Here is a 23,722-nt window from a genome sequence, read left to right on the forward strand (position 1 = left end):
TTAGAATTTAGAATTTAGAATTTAGAATTTAGAATTTAGAATTTAGAATTAAGAATTTAGAATTTAAAATTTAGAATTTAGAATTTAGAATTTAGAATTTAGAATTTAAAATTTTAAATTTAGAATTTAGAATTTAGAATTTAGAATTTAGAATTCAGAATTAAGAATTTAGAATTTAGAATTTAGAATTTAGAATTTACAATTTAGAATTTAGAATTTAGAATTTAGAATTTAGAATTTAGAATTTAGAATTTAGAATTTAGAATTTAGAATTTAGAATTTAGAATTTAGAATTTAGAATTTAGAATTTGGAATTTAGAATTTAGAATTTAGAATTTAGAATTTAGAATCGAGAATTTAGAATTTAGAATTTAGAATTTAGAATTTAGAATTTAGAATTTAAAATTTAGAATTAAGAATTTAGAATTTAGAATTTAGTATTAAGAATTTAGAATTTAGAATTTAGGATTAAGAATTTAGAATTAAGAATTCAGAATTAAGAATTTAGAATTTAGAATTTAGAATTTAGAATTTAGAATTTAGAATTAAGAATTTAGAATTTAAAATTTTAAATTTAGAATTTAGAATATAGAATTTAGGATCTAGAATTTAGAATTTAGAATTCAGAATTTAGAAATTAGAATTTAGAATTTAGAATTTAGAGTTTAGAATTTAGAATTTAGAATTTAGAATTTAGAATTTAGAATTTAGAATTTAGAATTTAGAATTTAGAATTTAGAATTTAGAATTTAGAATTTAGAATTTAGAATTTAGAATTTAGAATTGAGAATTTAGAATTTAGAATTTAGAATTTAGAATTTAGAATTTAGAATTAAGAATTTAGAATTTAGAATTTAGAATTTAGAATTTAGAATTTAGAATTTAGAATTTAGAATTAAGAATTAAGAATTTAGAATTTAGAATTTAGAATTTAGAATTAAGAATTTAGAATTTAGAATTTAGAATTTAGAATTTAGAATTTAGAATTTAGAATTTAGAATTTAGAATTTAGAATTTAGAATTTAGAATTTAGAATTTAGAATTTAGAATTTAGAATTTAGAATTTAGAATTTAGAATTTAGAATTTAGAATTTAGAATTTAGAATTCAGAATTTAGAATTTGGAATTTAGAATTTGGAATTTAGAATTTAGAATTAAGAATTTAGAATTTAGAACTTTGAATTTTGAATCTCGAATTTCGAATTTGGTTTTAAATTTTGAATTTTAAATTCTAAATTTTTTGAATTTGTAATTTTGAATTTTGTTAGATATTTTATTATGAATTTTTCTTCTCCTTTTTCTCCGTATGGCCAGTTCATGCTGGTGAACTTTGTTGCCAAATTGTGAATTTTTGGTTTAATTATTTAATTAATTTGCAAATTTTAATTCTTACGTTTGAATGCCTAAAAAAATTTAAATGAAAATCTAAATTAAGATTAGGACGCTTGAAATTCCTTAAGACACTCAAAATTATAAAAATGATTACCACAATTGAAAAAGGTTTCGAAATTTTAAGAGTTAAAAGATATTATAATACAAACTCAGTTCAATTTTGGCAAGACGCCCGTAAATTTTGTTTTTGTCGGGGTTTGTATTATTGACATTCTCAAAATATTGATTTTTTTCGAAAAATGCGGGTTCAATTTGCGAATGGAAAAAAAAGTTTTCGTTTTAATGAAAAGTTGTGCAAATTTAGATTTTTTTTTGTTTTTCGAAAGTGAAAAAATGTGAATTCATTTGTTGAGAATTTCTGGGAATTTGACGAACATTATCAAAAACACAATTTAAAAAAAAAAAAGTTCAATAAAACAAATTTAAATTGTAAAAATTCACGAGTTTGTTTTAAAATTTTGAGGTTTCGAATTCATTGAAAACTTTTTCTTAACATTATCGGGTTTTTTGTTTATTTTAATAGAGACTTTAAATTTAGAATTCATTCGCCTCTTGGAATTATCGGGTTTTAACACTTTATGTCATGTTATCGAAAATCGAAACAAATTTTACAACTATTTTTTTTTTAATCGCCTCTCAAAACAGTAAAACCCAAAATCCTCAACCGTACTTCCTATGCCCATAGGGAAAAATGTCATCAATTTAAAAATTATAAATTGTGGTAAAAAGGTTAAAATTCATTTAAAATCACACTATTCTTAATACTCAAAGAAGAAAAAACGTTTATTTGCATTCAGGTTAGGACGGGAAATACTTTTTTTTTGTTTCATTTATTGTTGTTTTGATTCTGGACTGGTTTCAAGGATTAGTCAATAACATTTAATTACTTTTTCGTTACTTTTGTCGTTATATCAAAATGGGATTAGTACGTACTATAAAGAATAATAATTCCTAAATGAGTAAGTTGTTCTATCCAAAAAGTGTTTTTTTTTTGTCTCAACAAAAGATTCTACTTAATCGTACGCGTCGTAATACTAATGGAAAAGTTTACTTTACCTTTAACTTAGTGATTAACCTTTCTTCTGACTGACTGACTTTAAACTCGTTATTTTGCGTTCATTGCACTATCTGTTTTTTTTTTTTGTTGGTTCTAGCTGGGCTTTTCCGATAAATTCCTACTTTGTTTCACAAATTTTAATAGTTTTTGTTTAAATACTTAGAATAATTTTGTTTTGTATTCAATATTCATGGATCATCAACTGCCTCGTTTTTTTGTTCGTTTGTATACATAGTCTCTATAAGTGATGACAAAGATTAAATCGTAAAATTTTGTGTGTACTTTTGAATGACTTTTTTTATTGGTGCTTGCATATGATTCATATTTTTCTAATTAATTTCGAAAAAGTCTATCTATTCACTCTGAGTGTAGTAGTTTGATAAGCGAATAAAATCCATTTAAAAGCTTGTTTTAGGATCTCCAATGAGAGATGAGTTGCCAATAGCTTTGTTCAAAAATTCCGCTTAAAATGCTGAAAAGGTAGCTTTAAAAATGTTTTAAACTTTGGCCCGCCTTCGAGTGTTTCCCAAACATCCTGCTCGACTCAACAGGTGCCGCTTCCAGCCTCCATCCAGGGGCAACAGCACATCGTCGTGGCAGAGCGGGCATCTGGCAGCTCCCGTTGTCAATTCTGAAGAATAAAAAAAACAGTTGTTTAGAACATTAAGTGGTTTAGGATTGGTTTTGCAAGTACCTCTGCAGAAATCTTCCATCATATGGTACTCGTACAGATCTTTATGTACCGATTCCGTACAACGTTCACACGTCACGTAACTAGTTTTGGCTTCGCATTCATCTGAAAGTACATGAAACATAAAGTGAAGAGTTTTTAGAGATAGACAACCTTAGAGTCATTGTTCAACATATATGTAAGCTTGTTTAATCAGTTCAATCCTATCTAACCCTACATGTTTCGGCGCAATTATAAACAAATACTGTCTACAAACATCTGCCAAAAACCGATCCACGTGTTCAACGCTAGCACAATTGATCATTCCATGCCCTAGACTAGTGGACAGGAAAACCAATTTGGCGATCCTGCCAGGCTGCAAATTTTTGGCACCCCTTAACATCAACGATAGCAATCGCTAGCACAACTTTGAGAAGAATGACCACTGTGTTAAATTCCCTAAAACAGCACAACTAGCACAACTGATCTCTCAAGTATCTTTATATTTATACATTAGTCTCGAGAGTACCCAACTTGTAACTTTTATACTGAATGGATGCGATTGACATGTCACAAAAAAGGCTATTTGAGGACTCTATTGTGTTGTGAGCCTGCTTGGTTGAATGATTCTACTGAATCAAAGCAATCGAAAGATTTCTTTTAATCCAACCACGGTAAATGAAAAGTTCAGATACCGGAATTTCGATAGCAACTTACTATCTTCTTCAGTGAGCGTTTTCGAAAACGCTCAATGAAGAAGATAGTAAGTTGCTATCGAAATACCGATATCTGAACATTTCATTTACCGCGGTTGAATTAAAAGGAATCCTTCGATTGCTTTGATTCAGCTATTAGAGGAACATTTCATAACTAGAAGCCCATAGAAAGCTATTTGAGGCCCTCTAAAGGGTGATATGGTCAAAATTTGATCAATATCAACTTGACGTATTTCTTTCAATTTTGCATTTAAAAAACCTGAACACCCCTCATTTTGAAGGTTTGTGTGTGTGTAGAATGTTCCTCCTATCTTGATTTTGGAATTCACTCTTCAGTTGTCAAAATGCCGTCCAAGGAAGAAGAGCAGCGTATCAAAATTTTGCTCGCGCATCGCGAAAAGCCGAGCTACTCGCACGCAAAGCTGGCAAAATCGCTAAAAGTTGCCAAATCGACCGTTACAAATGTAATTAAAGTGTTTGGAGAACGTTTGTCGATAGCCAGGAAATCTGGAAGACAGGAAATCGAAAACCGGAAGCCGCTGAGACGACAAAGAATTTCGCCGGTAGTTTCAAGCGAAACCCTAACCTCTCTCTCCGAGATGCCGCAAATAAGCTGGGTGTATCGTCTACAACCGTGTATCGAGCCAAAAAACGAGCCGGACCATCGACTTACAAGAAGGAAGTGACTCCAAATCGCGATGATAAACAAAATACGACGGCCAAAGCGTGATGCCGGAGGCTGTACATGACGATGCTGACGAAGTTTGACTGCGTGGTGATGGACGACGAAACCTACGTCAAAGCCGACTACGAGCAGCTTCCGGGACAGGAGTTTTATACGGCAAAAGGAAGGGGAAAGGTAGCAGATATTTTCAAGCACATGAAACTGTCCTAGTTCGCGAAGAAATATCTGGTTTGGCAAGCCATCTGTACCTGTGGCTTTAAAAGCAGCATTTTCATAGCTTCCGGGACTGTCAACCAAGAAATTTACGTGAAAGAGTGTTTGAATAAACGTCTGCTGCCTTTCCTGAAGAAACACGGTTGTTCCGTACTGTTTTGGCCGGATTTGGCATCTTGCCATTACGGTAAAAAGGCCATGGAGTGGTACGCCGCCAACAACGTGCAGGTGGTTCCCAAGGACAAGAACCCTCCCAACACGCCAGAGCTCCGTCCAATTGAGAAATACTGGGTTATTGTCAAGCGGAACCTAAAGAAGACCAAAAAAACTGCTAAGGACGAGCAGCAGTTCAAGGCAAACTGGCGTAAGGCCCGGCAATTCGGATTTGCAAAAGCGAAAGCGTAACTGAATATTTTTCCTGAATTTTATACTAATTAAACTTGAAAAAGAAATTTAATTTGATTTTTTTAAATAAACGATTTCACCGATTTACACGCGTTTTCCCTTGACCAAATTTTGACCGTATCACCCAATATGTAACTTTTATACTTAATGAATCCGATCTGTTTGCCATTTCACAAAAAAGGCAATTTTGAGGAACATTTTGTAACCTTCACGCTTGCATTCGAAAAATTTGTTTACCAGTTCTCTTTGGAACCCTTCAGCGATATTCAAACTTTGGAGGCATGCGTTTAAGGTGATATGGGACTTTTGGTTGCTCGGTAGATTTAAAATTTCAGGTCTCAAGTCTCATGTTTCAGGTCTCAGTACTCAGGTTTCGTGTCTCATGGCACATGTCCATAATCTCAGATCTCACTTTCCAAGCAAAGTTGCCGAAATCACAGAATTTTGAGCAAATTTTTTATATACAGGATCTGTGTCACAGAACACAGACTTTTGGAGATATTCACAAATTTCATAGATTTTTTTTTCACATTTTTCTAGAAGAAAATTTTGACAAGATATTTTTCGGATTTTTTATGTTGTTTTGAAAAATCATGATAAGATTGTAAATTTCAATTAATTTTTCTAAAGTAAAATGAAAAAAAAACAATTTTTTAAGAAATTAATGCTATTTCCATCACAAAAACCCATCACAGAATTTCTGGGTTAAATCACAGAAAGTCAGAATTTTTTTTTCGTAAAAACTGTGAATATTTTTAGCAACCCTGCTTCCAAGCCTCAGAGTTAAGCTCTATAAGCGAATATAAACAAAAGACAAATTTAGTATCATAGCAGAAGCCATGAAAGTATGAAGCCGCATAAAAAACCAAGAAAAAAAAAATTTTTTTCCGCATTTTTTACCTCATTTAAACGCCATTTGCATTTCCCCAGCATTTTGCTCGCCAACGCTATATCACCAACCAATGCTAGTAGAGTGCTTTTATAGGGTTATACCAGTTTCTGCACTAAAGCAGAAGATAATTTCGCCAAACTTGGCTCACAGAGCTAATATGATGCACAGAATCAAGCTCTATAGCTGACGTTAGAGCAGAATTGGTGCTTGTTTTTAGTGGTTACTTGGGTAATGCTCTTACATGGAGATGTTATGAGTGTTACTATGGTCTAAATACAAGTGCCGGGATGCTTCAGGGGTAGAATGGGCATTGAAGCGCACGAATTATTAAAAAAGTGATGTTGGCAATCGCTCACACAACTGACCTACACAGTATCTAGCTATCCTTCCTTCAGTTTAACGAAGTCCGCGTTGAAATGAGTTCCTCTGCGGAGTAAGACTAACAAAAACGTTTTAGTTGCCCCGGAGAGAGCAAGAGGTCCCACCATTGAGCCAAGAAATGATTCGCTTTGACGCAGATCTGATCTCAGACGATTACGCGACCAGCTACGTAAGGCCCGCAGGTGTAACGAAGACCAAAGACGCCGTTTGAGGACTTTGGAATGAGATTTTGAAGAACTGAACGACAATCTTTATCGTCAACACATCAGCCGCCTTCAACAGAACCTGAAACGCGATCCTTCATCGTTTTGGAATCACTTCAAGAGCAATAAAAGACATGCAACTATTCCTGTGGACAACAGTTTTAATGGCGTACTGCACGTAACTTGACGAAATCCACGAATATGTTTGCTGACTTTTTTCAGAGGGTTTTTAGTTCCGCCGACTGTGATACAGATAGCAATTACCTAGCAGCTTTCACTGAACAGGAAGTTTTCGAAAGATTACCGACAGTCGACCCATCTAAAGGTACTAAACCAGACGATATACCTCCAACAGTATTAAAAAATTGCGCTGCATCTTTAGCTGTACCGATTTGTCCCCTGTTTAACCGCTCACTCAGAAAAAGGACATTTTCTAGTGCCTGGCGTATTGCGGCCATCACTCCGCTTTACAAATCAGGAAACGCACATTGTGCACACACTTCGAAACAGCAGCTGAAATACCTTGAAGTAATGGTCGACCATCGCTTAAGTTTTGGTGCGCATGTCAAATAATGTTGTGAAAGTGCATCGAAAGTCATAGATTCATTGGCCTGGATTATGCCGAACTGCCATGGCCCAAAGAGTAGCAAGAGACGTCTCCTTGCGAGCGTAGCACTGTCGAGACTACGATACGGAGGAGCGGCCTGGAACTCCGCGATAGAGGTAGAGCGCAACAGATCCAAATTACGGAGCACACATCGGCTGATAGCCATGCGAGTTTCCTGTGCGTACAGGACCATATCAGCAGATGCAGCTTTTGTCATCGCGGGCATGATTCCCATCGACATTACTCTGGCGGAAAATAAAGCATGGATCACTACAAATCTGGACGCACTATTTATTTTACCATAGTGCTCCTAGTTGTCGGATCTGGAACGTTTTGGCAGCACTTTGTAGAGGAATGTTTCTTCTACCAGTGCTGAAAATTTCATTACGATTCGTTTTGTTTCAAAAAAGTTACACGTGATGGAAGCCGCGAGATGAAAATAAATTTTGAACACCCACGTCAAAAACCCGACGTGGTCGGGTTCAAAAATCGCGAAATCGTTAAAAATGGTCAAATCAACCGTGTGCAGCGTTCTCAAACGTTTCCGTGAAATGCGTACTATGAATCGGCAGGTTCATACCAAGCGTTATAGTGGACCTAAGAATCAGAAACTGCATTTGAAGGTGTTGAGAACGATCAAGGAGAACACAGGGTAGTCGGACTATGACATTGCCAAGAAATTCAACGCCGACCGGTGCACCGTCAGCAGAATTCGTCTACGCGAAGGAATACGATCCTATCGGACCAGTAAGCAACCAAACCGGACATTGAAGCAGAATTTAGTAGCCAAAGGACGTGCCCGCAAGTTATACAAGAAGATTCCAACGAAGATCGACGGATGCATCCTCATGGATGACGAAACGTACGTGATGATGGATTTTTGGCAGCTTTCTGGCCAAAAATTATGTAAAGCCCTTGCAGTGGTGCACTGCACTGGTCATGGTGATGTCCCCGGCAACTTCAAATTCGTTTTTGCTGATAAGTGTGCAAGAAAGTGTTTGATCTGGCAAGGTATTTGCAGCTACGGACGAAAAATTCCGGTTTTTGTGAAAAACAAGACCATGGACTCCGAAATTTACAAGGAGGAATGCCTGAAAAACTTTTTTTTTCGTACATTAGATCTCACAAAGGACTAGTTAAGTTTTCGCCAGATTTGGCAAGCTGCCACTACAGCTTGAAGGTTCTACAGTGGTATTGGGCCAACGGGTGGATTTTGTCGGAAAGGACATCAACCCACCCAACTGCCCTCAATTCCGCCCTATCGAAAAATTTTGGGCAATTGTCAAGCAGAAGATGAAGAAGAATGGTAGGACGACTCGGGAAGCAACAGAGATGAAGAGATTGTGGAACAAAATGGCCGCTGAGGTCAGCGAATAGGGTGTTCAAACTATAATGAGTGATACTCAACCAAAAGTTCGAAAATTCATCAAAACAACATCGGAATAATTTTTTTATTATTTTTCCTTTGAAGTGCAATAAAAACCCTACATTTCAAGTACAAAACATTTTTATTTCATTTACATAGCTCCGAGATAGACCCGTTTTAATGCGTCCAGATTTGTAGTGATCCATGCTTTATGGAGTGTTACAAAGCAAGAGCTGTTAGAGGAGAGCGTAAAATTCAACGAGCAGCGCCAATGCTCAAGTGGCAGGAGTAATGGGACGCATCGAATAACGCAAGATGGACGCATAGGGTAATCCCGCAACTTTCAGACTGGGTAAATCGGAAGTATGGAGAGGTCAACTTCTACTTGACGCAGTTCCTTTCGGGTCATGGGTGCTTTAGGCAATACCTTCATCGGTTTAAGCTTATCAGCTCGCCTTATTGCTCGGAATGCGTAGATACGGAGGAATCGGCAGAACATGCTATCTTTGTCTGTCCCAGGCTCATTTCTAGGCGTCAACAACTTCAAAATTTGAACGCTGAAAACATTATGAGTGAAATGTGTCGCGACGAACAGTCGTGGCGTGCTATAGTCGACGAAATCTCGCAAATCATGCGCGATCTGATAAGAATCAGGACAGATGATGAACGGAGAGAGCGAGATAGTCAACCGAATTTGACAAGCTTTGACAAGAATTTGACAAGGTCTTGAACCTCGTATGACACTTCAATTCAAAAGCAACGCGATCTTAGGGCGCGGTATAACCTTAATCTGGACTCATACGTGTGCGTGTGGTGGGACTTAAAAGGTCTCACGTACTCAGCTACGATCTTTCCTGCAGCAAAAGGAAGCGGAGATACCATTCGGAGAGGTTGTGACGGGATTCTAGCTTGGTAGTCTCTCAATCGGCCATGCCTTGGTGGTAAGAAATCCTGTGGGAGTGGTTGCTGTGGCGCGAGTTACTTTGAAAGCGTTACCTAACCGGCACACGTTTCGAGGTCCCCGGAGTAGTGGATGCTCTGACGGGCGTGAGTTACTATGAAAGCGTTACCTCACCGGCACACGCCTCGGGGTCTTCCGTACCAGTATGAAGCGATAGAGGAAAAGAAGAAGGTTGAAAAAGGAGAAAGAGGATAAACCAGAACGAAGATCAAGGAGAAAGACCAAAATTGAGAAAGAGGAAAAGGAAAAGGGTGAGATGTATAAGTGCATGAGCACAGCCTACCCCTTGATGTAGTATCATAGGGTGAAACCAAGGGGCACATCTGGCACACGAAGCCTAAGGTGGTTTTAGTGGGACGAAACCACTCACAGCAGCAAACACCCGGCTGTTATGGTTTGAAGTCAAATTTCCATCTTGTAAAAAAAAGACAATCTGGAGAAAGGATGCCAAGTAGATTCTGTTTACATCGACTTCGCGAAGTGGATTGCGTCATACCTTGCTTACCGTCAGGCGTACACGGAAATAAAAAAACACGCTCGAAGAAATTTGTGATGTCATCCGGAGTACCGCAAGGTAGACACCTCGGACCGCTATTATTTATCATTTTTGAATATGACTTGTGTGCAACGCTTCAATGTGGCACGCTCATGTATGCCCACGATATAAAACTCTTTGGAAAAGTGCTTAGCGAATTTGATTGCCTCGCCTTACGAACCGACATTGCCAAACTAGAGGACTGGCGTCACTTAAACGGAATGAAGGCGAACGCAAAAAATATAAAGTGTTCAATTTCTCACGTTCATGTAATATTGTTCATTACAATTATCAACTTTCTGGAGTGAGCTTGGAGAACGTGAAGTCTGGTGTTGATTTAGGTGTTCTGATTTTCTGAGCACATTGCGCTTACTGCTGCAAAAGGTTTCGCAGCTCTTGGATTTTTGCGCCGAAAAACTGCTGATTTCGAAGATATTGATGCCCTTAAAGGCATCTACTGCTCTTCAGACGTAGCATCATGGAGTACACCGTGCAGGTTTGAGCTCTTTCTCAGAACACCCAATCTCACCGCCTCGAACGAGTTCAGAGATGTTTCGTTAGATACGCTTCACTACAGCTTCCCTGGAATTCGAGGAAGAATGACTCTAACGGGTTAAACTCCTACCAAAAAAGAAAAAAAAAAAAGCTTCCCTGAAATGATCCATATCGACTATCACCGTATGAACAAAGATGCAGCCTGATCCATTTAGCGACACTCGAAAAGCGTCGAGCCGAGTTGCAGCAAACTTTGATTTTCGATACCCTAACCTGCCGAATTGATTCATTATATATTCTCCAACCTGTCAACATGTATATACGTCTCGACCCGAACACTTCGACAAAGCCAGTTTCTCCAGATCCCCTATCACCGAAATCACCCCCTATTGCCGAAATCACCCGTTGAATAAATGTTGTGAACGTTTCAATTCAGTATACCATCTGTTCGATTTTAACATGTGTGAAGGTAGTTTTAAAATAGCTATAACTTATAGCCTATAAGTAGTTTTCGTTAAAGTCTGTTTCACATAAAATCTAGTCGCATCTTTTCATTTACTGCAGCGCCCCTAGTTGTTACATCGCGAATCTATTGACAGTGTTTTGATCCGGATGGTTTGTTTACTTAGTGGTGAACATTTCAACAAGATTGAAGCAGTCAGTCAAAAGTTATCGACGATGGAACGCGAAAGGGGAGAAAAAATTCTGCACACTCACGTAGAGAAACCGACGTGGTCAGGGGTAAAGATCGCGAAATTCCTGAAATATCCTAAATCGACTGTAAATTCGGTGCTGCAACGTTACCGGGAGACCCTTACGGTGGATCGAGCAAAACAAACCAGGCGTAGAAGTGGAACGTATGACCGGAAGCTGCGAGCAAAGGTAATTCGATCAGTTCACAATAATCCTTAAATCTTCTTGCGTGATTAGGCGAAAAAGTTGAAGACGAACCACAGTACAGCTCGACGAATTTGTTTGCGAGAAGGCTTGCGGTCGTATCATGCAAGCAAACATCCCAACAGGACGCTGAAACAAAACCTGGTTGCCAAAACCAGGGCAAGGAAGTTGTACGAGAAAGTGTTGACATTTTGATGGACGACCAAACTTACGTCAAACGGGATTTTGGACAAATACCCGGTAACAAATTTTACCTTGCGAAGTGTAAAGGGAATGTTGCGAGTAGATTCAAGTTCGTTTTCGCAGATAAATTTGCTCGTAAGTTGATGATTTGGCAAGGGATCTGTAGTTGTGGGAAGAAGTCTAAGATTTTCATCACTGGGGACACCATGAATGGAAATGTTTACAAAGAAGAATGTCTCCAGAAGAGGGTTTTGCCATTCATTCGGTCCCACAAAGGTCCGGCGAAGTTCTGGCCGGACCTGGAAACCTGCCACTACAGCCGGTTAAGTGGTATAAGGAGAACAAGATCGATTTTGTTGAAAAAAGTATCAATCCCCAAACTGTCCGGATTTTCGTCCCATCGAGAAATATTGGGCAATAGTTAAGGGCAAACTGAAGAAATGTGGCAGAACCATGAAAAAACCTGCTCAAATGGAAAAGTGGTGGAACAAGATGGCGAATGAGGTTACCAGCAGTACTGTGCAGAAAATGATGGGTGGTATCACAAAAAAAGTTCGAAAATTCATCCGAAAAGCTGACGAATGATTTTTATGTATTTTTTTTTCCCTAAAGTGCAATAAAAACCCTACAAAATGACATTTTTACTTTTGTTGTACGTTATTTCTTTACGGAGAAATGACCTATTTTATACGACCAGATTTTTTGTGAAACAGACTTAAATTTTAAGATACAAACTCTTCAAGGTCCATTTACCAAAGACAAATCGAAAAGATCGCTAAGCTATCGTTCCATCGTTTCAAACACTCGCCGGTGAAGCAATACTTACTTATCAGGTGAGGGGTTAGTGCGGCCACCTCCAAAATCTGGCTGCACTGGGGACATTTCGTCAGCACCGGACACGCCTTCCAGTAGTGCTTATCCAGCTGGGTCGGGTCTCCGTGGCAGATCCAATCACAGAACGGGCAGCGACTAAAATTTGGTAACAACACATATAGAAGAGAGAACTTTAGACGTCCTGATCACCCAAGACTGCATCTAAAGGTTTAGGAATCCTACATTTCGTTTTCCATGGCCTCGAACGAATCCGAGTTGGAGCTCTTCCTCGAACCGGCCGCCCCATTTTCGGCGGAACCCAAAAAGCCAATCGTACTGTCGTAGATGAGCGTCTTCGGCTGGCTAAGCTTCTGCTGGACCACACTCGCAAAGTCCTTCCCATTGCTGTCCGACTCGAACTCGCTGGCGGTGGGCCAATGGTGGTGGTGGTGCCCGATCGCATGGCCACTCTTGCTCTTGATTATTCCTGCCGAATCTGGTCTTCGCACCGGACTCGAGTTGGAATCCTGCAATTTCAATGAACTGAAATTTGACTGGATTTTAGCATTTGTGTCGTCGGAAAAACTGACGATGGTTCGACTGCTCGATCCTCCCGTGTACGCTCGGTTTCGCATCTCAACCGGAGGCGAATTCTTCGAGCTGCTCGACATCGGCGGTGAACAGATACCCGCGTAAGGGTTCGGTCCATTATATTGCTTGTTTTCTAACATGTCCTTCTTTCGCTAAAAAGAGTTAAGCTTAAGAATGCATCTGGTGATGGTAATAAAAAAAAGTGTGCACTCACCTGTAGATCGATCTTATCAAACTCAGTAAACAACTGGCGATAAAGCAGATTCCTCCTGGTAACATCATCATCGGGAGGCAGCTGCTTTCTCACTAATCTAGGGTTTACCTTATAAACCAGTAGCAGTACGCGTTCGGCCACCTTCCGTACTGATTCTGCCGGGTGATGAATCCCGGAACAACCGGCCTCGGAAAGAGTCCGACACGCGAGTCCGCTTTGCTTATCGTTGGATATACCTTGACTGAGGACCAGTTGTTCCAGCATCTGCATTCTGCTCAATGCCAGCCTCGGATGGGTTCCACTGCCCACGGGTCTCGAGAGGGCCGGTGCTATCAAGTGCTGATCACGAACTTCGGGACACGCTGCTATGCTGAGAATGGTATGCTGGGCCAGAGTGTGAACCCTGGCCGAAGGATCACCGCTCTTGGACAGAAGCTCTGGGAGCAGACGATCCACCGATCGGGCCACTTCACTAGGTGCGACTCTATTTATTGGGAAAAAATTTTTTAGTTGGTTGTTGATTTTGAGAGGTTTTTTAGGGACTCACCGGTTTGGCACAAAGTCCATGAACAGCGTTCGGACAGTTTCGGTTGCTTGACTGAACCCAGAGAAAACTGCATCACGGACTCCGCGATGTAGCAGAAGCGTAGCGCTTCGACAGATCTTGTTGGGTCCCGCTGATTGATCGTCTTCGCTATCACGTTTCAGTATACCTCGAAGCCTTACCAATCCTTCCTCGCGGTCAGTGAACTGCCGTGAGTAGATCAGTTCAACCAGCTCCATGCCGAAAACGAGAATTGGGAGAGCGGCTTGCCTTCGTTCTCTATCGTTGAGTTTGCACCGCGTTTTGCCAGTCTCGCTCTCGATCATAGCCGTCCCTTGACACTCTCTCAGGAAATCATTGGTATGCGAACTGTAATTCAGAGAATGCAAAAGAAATAAAATAGCTGTTAATCGACTACACTACTGCCAAGATCGAGAATTACTGCCTTATGGTGGAGATTGCTCGCTCGTCGTAGTCTTCGTAGCTGTTGCGGGGTGCACTTTTGTTACGTCTCCGCAATGATCCGGTACTGGTGGGCGATCGCATCGGACTTCGTCCCTTGTGGCTTAACATGGGCGAGTTTGGAATGTCCTCAGGTCGAGATAGGCTGTACGGAGCCTTGCTGGGTGTAACTTCCTGTGATTTTTGCGTCACGCCACTACTCGAGGCAGAAGTGGTCGAATTGGTGGTGGTCATTGAGTCAGTCGTGTCCTGGAGAATTTGGTGCCGGGTAGTAATTTCTACCGCAGCAGGAAGCGAATTCTCCGACAAAGCACTAGCCACATCCTGCAGACTAGGCGGTGAAGGCAACATAGGTTTGGATGCGTACAACTCCGAGAAGGAATCGTTGCACGCGATACTTTTGTCACTCTGGAGTAGCGTGTTGACCTTGAGTTGATCGAACACCGCCTTTCGGTACATTTCAATCTGCTCTTTGCGGAGTCGTGCCGTGCTGAAGTCTTCCTGTTGAACGGCTTGGCGTTTTGCTAGAGCGTATCGTCCAAGCCGTTCCCCGGCATTCCGTAACGCGCTCATGCACAATTTCAGCTTTCTAGCGTATTCGAAGCGTTCGTCTGAAAAAATTTAATTCGATTAGGATTTTTCGATAGCCGAATTGTCGAACCGTACCTTGAACAGCTTGTACTTTCAACGTCTCCATCAAACGAACAACATCGCAGATACTTTCCTCGACATACATGGAGTAGGAAAGATCGTCGCACACCGACGAAAGCGAGCTGTTCAAAGTCTCAAGATTCGCTGGAGATGCGTTCAACAACGAGGCATTAGATTGAATCGAGGCAAGATCTTCCGAGCTTAGCTCCTCGCCTAAGATGTTGATTGCTAGCAGTGCAACTTGGTTGTCTGAGTTGAATTCGTTGACGTGCGGTGGACCAAGTCGCAGTTTAAGGTGTGAACCGACCTTCGGGGACACGGTCACACTTTGCAACTCTCGCGATGTGTAGTTGGTGTTGGAATTATCAGACAACGCCACAAATCCCATGTATTCGAAGCTCTGACTGGACGGAGTGCTCGGTGCGCTCTTGCTCGAATAGTGTATCCAAAGTTCAATACGCTCGGCTGAAATAAATGCATACATAGACAGCTGTAGTTAAGTTGAGATTGCCACGTGTTGTTCTAGTAAATAGTCTGGTCAAAACAAAAACAAAAATCGTATTCCGGGTGCATGTGTTCATGAATGAACCACAAATTGTGGAAACCCACAGCGCACAATCCATCTAAGCAACCAGCAAAATGAATCCCATTCATGCAGTATTCATCTTGCAAAAAAAATCCTCGAGTGTAGTGCTACTCACGTATGAAATGCTGATGAGCTAGAACCTGGATGCGGACGATTCTAGCGGGATTGAAAAATCTCAAAACTATTTCCTTCGGGGTCACCGGACTAGCCGGATTCGATCGCCATCCATGAACCGTGGGACTGTGGCTGTTCAACTCGCTCGCCGGATAGTCAGAATCCTCATCTGAAAATGGTAGTATTTCATTGATTACAAAAGTGTGCATTCCTCCAAAAAAAAAACTGTATTCAATTGATTTCAATATTTAACGAAGCTCACCTGAGGCGAACACCACCTTGAAGGGAATCTTTTTTGCCATGTTTTAGCAGCCGTGTCCCAACGACGAATCACTGATTAATTATCACTATCCCCACTGATTAGGAACCGAGGAAAAGGCGCCTCAAGTTAGTCTCAAACTCCCACCGATTTTCTTTCGGGCGCTGCTTATCTTTTTTACGATCTTTCTTTTTCCGGAAGAGCGACCGAACAATGATTGTGCATTATAGGTATAGTAGACTTATCGGTTTGATTATTTAGTCTTCCCATCGATTGCTTTCGTTCCTCCGTGCTGCTGTCTGAATGTCGTCGCCATATCGCTTAGTTAGCCATACATCAACTTGCGCCCGGGAGATATGCAGCACCAACTCAAGGCGAAGAAGAATACGCAAGAGAAGAAAGAACCAATTTTTCCTATGCGAAAAAGTTTATCCCTAAACGATGATATAATGGCAATTTATCACATTTTTCGAGCTTCCCGGAGTTAGTTTAGTAACAATTTACTAGGCCAAATTGACAATCGAATGCAGCACAACGCTTTGATTCGCTCAGACTTATCGAATTGTTGTACATAAAGTATAGTTTGGAAGTGGCAATATCTTAACTTTTCCTTAATTTGCATATGCGGAAATCAACTTCACCGAAAAAATAGCAATCGCAGCTTATGCCTAGATTTGAAAACTATTCACCGCAACTTCCCGATTAGATTACCCTCAAAATACACATTCACTTTATAAAAACTGTTCCAAAATTAACTATTTAAACTAAATTTTTCACCTGAGGACTGACAATTTTTCAGTCGCATCGAGGGTTCCGATTGCAATATGACAGAGTCCCTGTCTAATCAATTGTGAATCCTAAAATATGACAGAAAACGAAAAAAGGGGTTCACTGGTTGAGGCGCGTGCGCCTTGAAGGTATACTCCAGGCCGAAATTAGGTTCATGCCAGGATTGTTTACATTCATCTCGGGGAAAGCGTGCACCCACATGGCCTGCGATGAACTCGTTTTTTGGCGGAATTTCCCGTTGCTTGGACGACAGGGTTCATTTTGATCAAATGGTTGCGGATGAATGCATTCAACTGGTGAGCAATTTATTCAATTACAAAAGACTTCAAAAAGCGTGACGACATTTATGGATTATAACCAATTGTGCCCGACCAATTTTTATGAACTCAGAATTCTGTTTTTTTTTTATAGTTTTTGAATTCTGAGCTCTAAATATCGATTTTCGAATTTGAATTTTTATCGATTTTATTTGTCAATTTTTTTAATATTTTTACGTACTTCTGTCATTCCCGTCCATTTTTGATATTTCTGTCATTATTGTATTTTTTCATATTTTATTTTGTCATTTTTGTCATTTTTAAATTTTAATTATGTTCACCTACTTTTTATCTACTTTGTCAATTTTGTCATTTTTTAAAGCTTTGTCATTTTTATGAATTTTAAAATTTTGTCATGATTGTCATTTGTGTAATTTTTGTTTTTTTTTTCATTTTTGTCAATCTGGTATTCTTTGTAATTTTTGGCATGTTTGTCATTTATTTTTGTCTTTTTGTGTCACTTTTGTTATTTTTGTAATTTTTGTCATTATTGTCCTTTTTTCAATTTTGTTAATATTTGTTATGTAATTTTCGTTTTTTTTGTCATTTTTTTTAATTTTTTTTCAATTCGTAAATTAAGTCATTTTTGTCATTTTGTCATTTTTGCAATTTTGTGATTGTCCCAAATCTCGCAATTTTTGTATTTTTTTATCATTCTTGAAATTTTTGTTATTTTTGTCATTTGTGCGTTTTTGTTAGGCGGCATCCATAAATTACGTAACGCAAAAAATGCACTTTTTTGACCCCCTCCCCCCCCGTATGTCACACAAATCGTAACGCTTCGACATACCCCCCTATGAAAATTACGTAACGCTGACAATTACCCCCCCCCCCCTTCCCTTCATCTCATGATTTTAAACACTGATTTTCGAAGGTAAAAAAAATAACATAATTTTTTTTAACGATCTTTAAAACAGAATTATTATCCATCCAAATCGCTTCTTAGTACTTATTGATGATAACTCTCTGATAAAATAAATTAAATATCTTATAACGAGTTGCTCTGTGCTTGTTAACTGGTGATCTACCTTGTTTACTTTATTTTGTTCAAGCAGCATAACTTGTTATGCAAAATATACAGCAAAATATACAGTTATACTCGTCGGAATAATCAAAATAGCTGATCGGAATAATCAAAATCAATTGAGAAAAAATAGTAAATTTCCGTCTAAAGATTGGATTGAGTTCTTGGGGGTAAATGTATCTAATATTCGGTTTTCCAACGGTTATTTCACGGATATCCAATACACGTTTAGTCTATCTTAGAATCTTTAAATAGGAATGGTTATAAACCAGTTTCAATTTTGTTAAAGCTTATAAATTTTAAGCTGATTTTGGTTTGCTTATCAATCAGATAAAATAGCATGATATTAAAAAAGCTGCGATTATACTGAAATTTTTTAGGAAAAAATCGTTACGTAACGATGAGCTTACCTCCCCTCTCCCTTATGTCACAATTCGTAACGCTAGAGCTTACTCCCTCCCCCCCCCCCCCCCCCCCTAGGAGCGTTACGTAATTTATGGATGCCCCCTTATTTATGTTATTTTTGATATTTTTGTAATTTTATCTTTTATTTATGTCATTTTATAATTATAGAATATTTTCGCATTTTTGTCTTCTTTTTCATTTTGTCATTTTTGTAATCTTTGCAATTTTTGTGTTTATTGTCATTTTTGTCATTTTTGTCATTTTTGTCATTTTTGTCATTTTTGTCATTTTTGTCATTTTTGTCATTTTGTCATTTTTGTCATTTTTGTCATTTTTGTCATTTTTGTCATTTTTGTCATTTTTGTCATTTTTGTCATTTTTGTCATTTTTGTCATTTTTGTCATTTTTGTCATTTTTGTCATTTTTGTCATTTTTGTCATTTTTGTCGTTTTTCTTTTTTGTCATTTTTGTAATTTTTGTAATTTTTGTCATTTTTGTCATTTTGTCATTTTTGTCATTTTTGTCATTTTTGTCATTTTTGTCATTTTTGTCATTTTTGTCATTTTTGTCATTTTTGTCATTTTGTCATTTTTGTCATTTTTGTCATTTTTGTCATTTTTGTCATTTTTGGTATTTTTGTCATTTTTGTCATTTTTGTCATTTTTGTCATTTTTGTCATTTTTTGTCATTTTTGTCATTTTTGTCATTTTTGTCATTTTTTGTAATTTTTGTCATTTTTGTCATTTTTTGTCATTTTTGTCATTTTTGTCTTTTTTGTCATTTTTGTCGTTTTTGTCATTTTTGTCATTTTTGTCATTTTTGTCATTTTTGTCATTTTTGTCATTTTTGTCATTTTTGTCATTTTTGTCATTTTTGTCATTTTTGTCATTTTTGTCATTTTTGTCATTTTTGTCATTTTTGTCATTTTTGTCATTTTTGTCATTTTTGTCATTTTTGTCATTTTTGTCATTTTTGTCATTTTTGTCATTTTTGTCATTTTTGTCATTTTTGTCATTTTTGTCATTTTTGTCATTTTTGTCATTTTTGTCATTTTTGTCATTTTTGTCATTTTTGTCATTTTTGTCATTTTTGTCATTTTTGTCATTTTTGTCATTTTTGTCATTTTTGTCATTTTTGTCATTTTTGTCATTTTTGTCATTTTTGTCATTTTTGTCATTTTTGTCATTTTTGTCATTTTTGTCATTTTTGTCATTTTTGTCATTTTTGTCATTTTTGTCATTTTTTGTCATTTTTGTCATTTTTGTCATTTTTGTCATTTTTGTCATTTTGTCATTTTTGTCATTTTTGTCATTTTTGTCATTTTTGTCATTTTTTCATTTTTGTCATTTTTTCCATTTTTGTCATTTTTTGTCATTTTTGTCATTTTTGTCATTTTTGTCATTTTTGTCATTTTTGTCATTTTTGTCATTTTTGTCATTTTTTGTCATTTTTGTCATTTTTGTCATTTTTGTCATTTTTGTTATTTTTGTTATTTTTGTCATTTTTGTCATTTTTGTCATTTTTGTCATTTTTGTCATTTTTGTCATTTTTGTCATTTTTGTCATTTTTGTCATTTTTGTCATTTTTGTCATTTTTGTCATTTTTGTCATTTTTGTCATTTTGTCATTTTTGTCATTTTTGTCATTTTTGTCATTTTTGTCATTTTTGTCATTTTTGTCATTTTTGTCATTTTGTCATTTTGTCATTTTTGTCATTTTTGTCATTTTTGTCATTTTTGTCATTTTTGTCATTTTTGTCATTTTTGTCATTTTTGTCATTTTTGTCATTTTTGTCATTTTTGTCATTTTTGTCATTTTTGTCATTTTTGTCATTTTTGTCATTTTTGTCATTTTTGTCATTTTTGTCATTTTTGTCATTTTTGTCATTTTTGTCATTTTTGTCATTTTTGTCATTTTTGTCATTTTTGTCATTTTTGTAATTTTTGACAATTTTTTAATTTTTGTCAATGCTGTCATTTTGTCACCAAACTGATTAATTTGGTCAATTTTGCATTTTTGTCAATTTTGTCATGTTTATCTTTTTTGTCATTTTTTTCAGTTCAGTTTTGTCAATTTTTTGTCATTTTTGTTATTTTTGTCATTTTTGTTTTTTTAACATTTTTTTTTCACCTAAGTCATTTGTGTCATTTATTATTTTTTTCTCATTTTTGTACTCTTTGATGATTTTTTTCATTTAAGTCATTTGTGTTATTTTTATCATTAAGTAATTTTTGTAATTTTTAACATTTTGGTTATTTTTGCAATTTTTGTCAATTTTGTCATTTATGTCATTTTTTGATTATTTTTTTTTTTCATTTCTGTCAATTATGTCGTTTTGTCATTTTAATGAGTTTTGTCAATTTTGTCATTTTCGTCAATTTAGTCTATTTTGCCAATTTTATCATTTTTGCCATGGCTTCTCGTTTTTGAATATTTTGTTATTTTTGTAATTTTTGTAATATTTGTCACTCAGGTAATTTTTGTATTATTTTTGTCATTGGATAATTTTTATTATTTTTATCAATTTTTGTTTATTTTGGCATTTGTAAGTTTTTTTTTTCAATTTCGTTACCATATAATTTTTGCCATTTTTGTAATTTAATTTTTTTTTGCCAGTTTTTGTCGTGAACATGGCTTTGTTATTATCTTGTTTACTTTAGACTTTTCTTTTCTGAATTTACTAATAGCAATTATATTTCTTCTAAATATTACTAACAATATTATTCATGTTTGATTTTCTGTCACTTGATTTTATCAAAATTGTGAATTCATCGAAACAATATTATCTTATTTCTTAGGCACTCACCGCGGTGCAGTTGCTCTTAGAGAACTCATCAAGCTTCCGAATTCCGAATTACGAACCGAAAACGATCGATCCGGCAAAAACGATCAACCGCAAAATGAAACGATCGATCATCAATTTCGGATTGAGTTTCGTTCGAGTGCGATCGTTGTGAAAAACTTTGTGTTAAAAATAATCCTTTTATTCTTGTAAGTATAGCTGTTAAATTAGTTTTTCTATGATTTAAATATAGGGGACAGATTAAGCTGTTATTTTTAAACTGAATGATTCTAATTTTTTACTTTTAACGCCGAACAATTTTGAATTCTCTAGAATTTACTTCGAACTGGAAGCCATCTTGAATATTTTTTCCCCTAAGCTTGGGTTTTCCTCGGTTCAATATTTTTTTCCTATAGCAGTGAGATAGCAACCCATCGTTTACTTACTAAATTATTATTAAGTCACAATATTGGAAAGTATTGGCTCATTAATATTGTTAAAGTGTGCTCAACTGGATCTCTTGCATACATTTTCATAAGCAGAGGTCTGTTTCAGGTTCCCAGTGGTTTTCAAACATCATTTTTAATCACCCACCACCCCCTTTCACAGAAGATTCGAACTCACCACCCCACGCCCCTTAAACAAACTTTTGCTAAAACGGATTTTTATGTTTAGTTTTTTGCCGGATCAACGTGTATCAAATATGAACGATTTCGGTTAAAATGAAATGAGTAGCCGAAACTAAGTTCGAATCTATGCTTAACATTTCTCACTTCATTTGTTTTAAAAATTTCAAATGGTTTTCACAGTAGCTGAGTTTGAATAATCTAATTTGCAAAGATTTAAGAACGTTAAACAATATTCGAAAAAAAAATGTATCGTTAAAATTACATTTTTTTTTCTCGAATTTTATTAAACGACGGTTTTTAATGGAATCTTTTTAAACATTGTTCAAATTTTAGATAAACAAATAACTGACAAATGGTAATCACAAAATAGGAACTTAAATAAAGTATCGCAGTAGAGATAAAATCGAAGCTATGTGACAGCTATTTGCAATTGTTTTTAATGACAGAGTTTTAAATGTTTCAAATGATAAATTTCAAGTTTTTTGTAGCAATGAATTGCAACTTTTCAAAAAAGTTATACAGTAGCTTTTAATTTTTAACTAGATTCGTTCAACTCATGGCCAATCTCTTTTCTAAGAAGTCAATTATTCTACTTTACCTATAAATCACAAACTTACATTCCTATTTGATTTCTAGATTCTTTCTAAGTCATCAGAAACCGAACACTCCAAATATGACGGTCTATTCTCGAGCTCCGACGACGAGACCACGCTGGATCGTTCAAACTCCCAGCAACAGCAGCAGCAGACAACCACCAGCCGGTAGCATCAGGCGGTTCCTGAAGCTGTTGATCGAGGCGATCCGAAAATCTCCCCCCAAAGAAAACGGCGGCTCTCGATTGTACAGATCAAAAAAGTACCTCAGAGCCAACCATCGGGTAATGAAGAAGGAGATGACCGAAATACTGAAACCGACCATGGAAAAAGCCCTTCGGGACCGCTTGGTGATCAAGACCAGCGCCAAACAGTCCATTCTGTCGGGATCGGTGAAGCTGAACCCGGATCTGGAGAAAGGGCTAGGGCTTTCGGATGACAACAACAGCGGCGGAGAAGAGAAATCATCGCGGAGGAGGCAGGTTGACGAACAAGCGGCAAACAACACTAACTCCAATGACCGGAAACGGAAAGCCGAGGACGAACCGGACCCATTGCAAACGTACATCGTCAAAAAGAAGCTGTTTCGCCCGAGAAGGACCTAACCGGGTGGGGGAGTTTGGAATCGTTAATTTATTGATTTTTGTACAAAATTTTTGAAGTAACGTAACGTGTTTTTTGGGAACCTTTCGACGGGTTCGACCAATTGTAAAATTCTACCAATTTTGCCTGACAAAAATGTGTAAAAATTTGTTCTGTTCTCAATTGTCAAAAAAATTGTTTCTTGAGTGTTCTCGTATCATAGAGATACCAAAGAACTATTCATAGATTTAATATGTTGATAGAAAACATTGATTGTTAGAGAAAACCAGAGATCCCCCCAAATTTGAGACATTTAATTTTATGTTGAATTTGTAGAATACGTGTAGATCATGTAAAGTTTGTAGAGTTTATAAGGTGCAGAGAGATTCCAAGAACAACATGAATAAACGTATCAAGTAACGAGAAAAATAACAGAATAGCTGGAGAGTAGTAAGAGATTTCAGTGCGAGAACAAAGGGACCTATTACCTAATTAATCTAAAAAAAAAGTTGTGTTTCAGAAATATGTAAAAGTCTAATTTCTGTTTTGAAAATATTAAATTTGAACAGTTCTGTATTACGTTTAGTAGTTACACTCATAGGATAAGAAGCCAAATAAAGTACTTGTTACAAACTTGATAATAATGTTTTTGGTATTTGAAAAAAATACAACTGAATTTCTTTTAACAATAAATCGGAATCGACATACTT

General features: G+C 36.8%; 2 protein-coding genes across 3 annotated transcripts; one reads left to right on the forward strand and one right to left on the reverse strand.

The window, feature by feature from the left end:
- Positions 1–2,158: 2,158 nt before the first annotated feature.
- Positions 2,159–16,737, reverse strand: LOC129746861 (centrosomal protein of 104 kDa). 2 transcript variants are annotated; one of them, XM_055740767.1, is made up of 11 exons: positions 15,896–16,737; positions 15,635–15,802; positions 14,949–15,398; positions 14,263–14,893; positions 13,824–14,189; positions 13,277–13,760; positions 13,062–13,214; positions 12,715–12,998; positions 12,485–12,627; positions 3,144–3,245; positions 2,159–3,080 (listed from the first exon to the last, which is right to left on the reverse strand). In XM_055740767.1, exons 1-11 carry the CDS (start codon positions 15,933–15,935, stop codon positions 2,947–2,949), a joined length of 2,955 nt encoding a protein of 984 aa, XP_055596742.1. In that variant the 5' UTR covers positions 15,936–16,737; the 3' UTR covers positions 2,159–2,946. The 2 variants fall into 2 exon arrangements, with proteins under 2 accessions (XP_055596742.1, XP_055596741.1); XM_055740766.1 differs by having other exon boundaries at positions 12,715–13,214; positions 14,266–14,893.
- Positions 16,738–22,510: 5,773 nt separating this feature from the next.
- Positions 22,511–23,640, forward strand: LOC129741373 (uncharacterized). The gene has a single exon (XM_055733098.1). It carries the CDS (start codon positions 22,511–22,513, stop codon positions 23,033–23,035), a length of 525 nt encoding a protein of 174 aa, XP_055589073.1. The 3' UTR covers positions 23,036–23,640.
- The last annotated feature ends 82 nt before the right edge of the window (positions 23,641–23,722 follow it).

This window comes from Uranotaenia lowii, chromosome 2 (assembly GCF_029784155.1).
Source record: "Uranotaenia lowii strain MFRU-FL chromosome 2, ASM2978415v1, whole genome shotgun sequence".
NCBI lineage: Eukaryota > Metazoa > Arthropoda > Insecta > Diptera > Culicidae > Uranotaenia > Uranotaenia lowii.

Excerpts from the sequence above, each read along its gene's own strand:
- LOC129741373 (XM_055733098.1), top strand. The coding sequence starts at position 22,511 with ATGACGGTCTATTCTCGAGCTCCGACGACGAGACCACGCTGGATCGTT.
- LOC129746861 (XM_055740766.1), bottom strand. The coding sequence starts at position 15,935 with ATGGCAAAAAAGATTCCCTTCAAGGTGGTGTTCGCCTCAG. Across the intron at positions 14,894-14,948 it reads GAAAGTACAAGCTGTTCAAG|ACGAACGCTTCGAATACGCT; the intron begins GTACGGTTCGAC and ends AAATTTTTTCAG. Across the intron at positions 13,761-13,823 it reads ATGGACTTTGTGCCAAACCG|AGTCGCACCTAGTGAAGTGG; the intron begins GTGAGTCCCTAA and ends CCCAATAAATAG.